This window comes from Gavialis gangeticus, unplaced genomic scaffold, assembly GCF_001723915.1.
Source record: "Gavialis gangeticus isolate Ggan-Ray unplaced genomic scaffold, GavGan_comp1, whole genome shotgun sequence".
Taxonomy (NCBI): Eukaryota; Metazoa; Chordata; order Crocodylia; family Gavialidae; genus Gavialis; species Gavialis gangeticus.
In genome coordinates, this window is record NW_017729011.1 from 21,614,323 (window position 1) to 21,616,301 (window position 1,979).

The 1,979-nt window shown below is 50.9% G+C and overlaps 1 protein-coding gene across 1 annotated transcript in view; it reads left to right on the forward strand.

Annotated features, from left to right (window-relative positions):
• The window catches only part of SDCCAG3 (serologically defined colon cancer antigen 3), a 16,355-nt gene that overhangs the window by 5,131 nt on the left and 9,245 nt on the right, over positions 1 to 1,979 (forward strand). Inside the window, exons 2-3 of the mRNA XM_019510310.1 lie at positions 5 to 172; positions 1,630 to 1,703. Of these exons, the coding sequence (XP_019365855.1) occupies positions 5 to 172; positions 1,630 to 1,703 (242 nt within the window). The remainder of the gene's footprint in view (positions 1 to 4; positions 173 to 1,629; positions 1,704 to 1,979) is intronic.

A 1,979-nucleotide genomic window follows, 5' to 3' on the forward strand; every position in this document is an offset into this window, starting at 1 on the left:
GGAGGACGGGGAGTGGAGCGCGAGCTACCGGCCGTCGGCCGAGGAGGTGGATGCGCTCGGGTCCTGCGTCGGCAGCGCCTCGTCCCCCGACCCTGCCGCCCGCCCTCCCCGGTGCCTGCCTCGCGGGGACTCCCTGCCCGACCTCAGCTTCCCGCCGCCCGCCTACGGGGAGGTCAGTCGTGTGTGCGAGTGTAGATACATGGGGCGGGGGGGGGGCGTTGTGTGTGTATAGATTCACGGGGGAGCGGGTTGGGTGCGTGCTTGTACGTCGGGCGTGGTGTCTACGTGTGTGTGCACACATACATGGGGTGCATTTGTATGTCAGTGTGTGCACATGCATGGGGGGTGTATACGTACACGGATTGTGTGTGCACTTGTATGTTGGGGAGTGTTTCGATGCGTGTACGCACATGTTGGGGTGAACTTGTACATCGGGGGAGTGTGTGCACATACATGTGGGAGGTGCACACATTGGGCGGGTTGTGTGTACACGTGTACGTTGGGGTGTGCACGTGCATGGGTTGTGTGTATACAGACATGAGGGTTGTGTGTGTACTTGTATGTCAGGGAGTGTCTACATGTGTGCACACGTTGCAGGTGCACTTGTATGTTAGGGGGAGTGTGTATAGACGCACGTGGGGGGGTGTGCACTTGTACATCAGTGTGTGTCTACGTGTGCATGTGCATACATGTTGGGGTGCACTTGTACATCGGGGAGTGTGCATGCGCACGTACATGGGGGTTGTGTGTGTATACATACACACAGGGAGGCTGTGTGTGCACTTGTATGTCGGGGGAGTGTGTGTTTACGCATGCATGTGTGCGCATGTGTGTTGGGGAGGGAGGTGTATACACACGTACATGCGTGACACGGTGTGTGTGTGTGTATGTTTAACCCCCCCCTGCACACCAGTACCAGGCACTCACCGGCTACCTGAGGCCGGCAGAGGGGGAGCAGGGACCACAGCTTCTGAATCAGCTTTCCAGACCTTAAATACCGGAGACTGCAGGTGAGAGGAACGGGGTAAAAAAAAAAACCCAGGTCAGACCCTGTTCGCTCTCCCCTTCAGCATCCGCCCTCTGCTGCTGTGCGATGCAGGTGGGTGGGCAGACAGCCTGATCCTTTTTCCTGTGTTGTTACAAGTGCAGGCTTTCTCCTGACCTGCCTGAATGCCTGGGTCCATGCAGCGTCACAAGTTTTCAGTAGGATGTGAACATGCAAGAGTCCTGTTTTCTCTGGGGGCTTCCTATAAAGGCTTCTGAAGCATCCCTGTGTTGGTCTGTGCACGATGTTCAGACAGGCTGCCTCTGTCTTCGCAGTATGATTAGGATGCATAGTACTCAGTGCTCCACCAAATTCATTTGCTGCTTGCGTTAAATGAGTATTGGGTCACAAATTGGTAGATTGTAAGGACTACCAGTACAATCTCTATCCAGCCTTGCACCTGTTTCTCTTCATCTCTCTGTGCCCCCTTGTGAAACGGAGCTGGAGATGCTGAGCTTTGTGAGGAAAAGCTTGGAGGAGGCCAAAGTGTTTTCAGGTGTAGAAATGGGAGATTTGAAGTCTTTACCTGGGGGTGGTTCTTGTGTGTGAAGGTTATTGGACCTAATAAAAATACTCTTTTGCAGCTAAAAGAAGAAAATGCCAAGTTAAGGAGCAAGATTAGCCAGCTTCAGATCCTCTCCGAGGCTCAAGTAGACAAGTAAGGAAACTACAGGACAGTTGCAGGCGGTTACCTTAAATGAAGACGGTGTTTTTTCTTAAATTAGTGAGTCTGGGTGTTGGCTTCCAGCAATGATGTTTGTTGAAACAAATTTGAAGCAAACTAAATAATAAAATATAAGCACATTTGGTTTGTATACAGAAAAAATGGAGAAAAGTTAGTGTGTTTTGCATAGTTAGGCCTGTCTTTTAATTGTATGACTCAAACAACTCACAAATAGGGTAAAAAAAAAAAAAAAAAAAAAAAGACAGAATT